Source organism: Chaetura pelagica, unplaced genomic scaffold (assembly GCF_000747805.2).
Source record: "Chaetura pelagica isolate M959 unplaced genomic scaffold, ChaPel_1.0 scaffold104, whole genome shotgun sequence".
In the NCBI taxonomy this organism is placed as follows: Eukaryota; Metazoa; Chordata; class Aves; order Apodiformes; family Apodidae; genus Chaetura; species Chaetura pelagica.
In genome coordinates, this window is record NW_009953786.1 from 4706310 (window position 1) to 4707875 (window position 1566).

Sequence of the window (1566 nt, forward strand, 5' to 3'; positions counted from 1 at the left end):
AGGGAGGTGGTTGAGTCACCATCCCTGGATGTGTTTAAGGGTTGTTTGGATGTGGTGTTGCTGGAGATGGATTAGGGGTGAACTTTGTAGAGCAGGGATGATGGTTGGACTCAGTGATCCCAAGGGTCTTTTCCAACCTTAATGGTTCTGTGATTCTAACATTGAAACAAGAATTGGGGTTTTTGACATTTTAGGACAGGAAAAAAAATAACATTAAAAAAAAAAAAAGAAAATGGGGGGAGTTTGTCTTAATGTTGTTTTGAACAGAAGGATCATGATGCTTCTGTGTACTGGTTAATGCAATGTGTTGCTACAAGATACTCTTGAGATCGAGAGTACATTTTTATAGATGAAAACAACTGGTGGGGAGAGTGTTCTAGCACTTGATTTTGGGGTCATCCAAATTCCCTATGACTCTCTACCCTTTAACTATTAGTAATTCCTTTTTGGTGAGATCAGTGTAAAAACTTTGCCTTACAAAGCAAAAGTATTTTGTGCTTAAATGATACTTACTTTTCAGAACACTGAATTAAATTACTGTCTTGTTCAAGAAGGTACAGGAAGCTTTTTCAAAGTAGTGGTTAAAATTCTGCAATGTCTGGCTCTAAGCCCTGTCCTCCACTAGACTCTGCTGCCATGCAGCATGTTTGTATTTTTTATTTTTAACAAGAAAAATAACACTTTAATTTTAAAAATGTTTAAAAGTGTCACTTTGATGTAATGTATTCCTACCTATTAAAATGTTCTGTATTTTAACTAGATACACTTTATTCCAGCAATCCATCAAAAACTGGAAGCGGATGGAACGGAAAAAGTAGAAGGATCCATGACGCAAAAACTGGAGAATGTACTGAACAGTAAGTTTTGTCCTTCCAGCAGCAACTATTTATGGACTTTGAACTTTCTAACAAGCTTTTATATATTCCTAGGAATATGGTAGAAAGTAGAAAGCAGTACAGTCTCTCTTGCCTTTTCCTGTATGTCCCTAATAATTTTAGGGTGTGATAGGACATTTTTCGAAATAAGTGGCAGCTTTTGCCGTGACTTTCAGTGGTGTTTATGATAACAAAGACCAAAAAAAATCAAAATAAAGGTGTTCTAAAGCGCTTTAATTGAATTCTGGTGGCATCTCAATTTTAAGTGTAAAAAGAAAACAGGATTTATATGGTTGGGTAGGCAAAATGATAGAAGGATGAGCAAAGCTAAATACCAGGATTGTAAGAATTTTGAGCAAAAGAGGAAAAAAACAAATACAAACTCTACTAAAGAGGCCTATTAACAGAATCCTCACTTAATGTGCTGCCACTTAGACTACTTTGAATTATCATTCTTTTTAGAAAGTTTGAAAAGCTGTCAGTACTTTCTTTTTTTGTTTCTCTCTATGAGCTGTAAGATTGCTCTGAGAGATGGCTTGAATTTGCTGCAGTTGGTATGTGTTTCATCAGATCAAAAAAGTTACTTTTTTAATTCTGGGATTTCAGCCAAGATAATTTTACTTTGTTTCATTGTGATTTTTTTCACAGAGGAAGGGATGTTTCCCTTAGTGCTGTGTCAATAAGCAGGAAT

The 1566-nt window shown here is 35.3% G+C and overlaps 1 protein-coding gene across 1 annotated transcript in view; it reads left to right on the forward strand.

Moving 5' to 3' along the window:
• EXOC2 (exocyst complex component 2) overlaps positions 1-1566 on the forward strand; it is a 110337-nt gene that overhangs the window by 30465 nt on the left and 78306 nt on the right. Inside the window, exon 6 of the mRNA XM_010000906.1 lies at positions 777-857. Coding sequence (XP_009999208.1) covers positions 777-857 — 81 coding nt within the window. The remainder of the gene's footprint in view (positions 1-776; positions 858-1566) is intronic.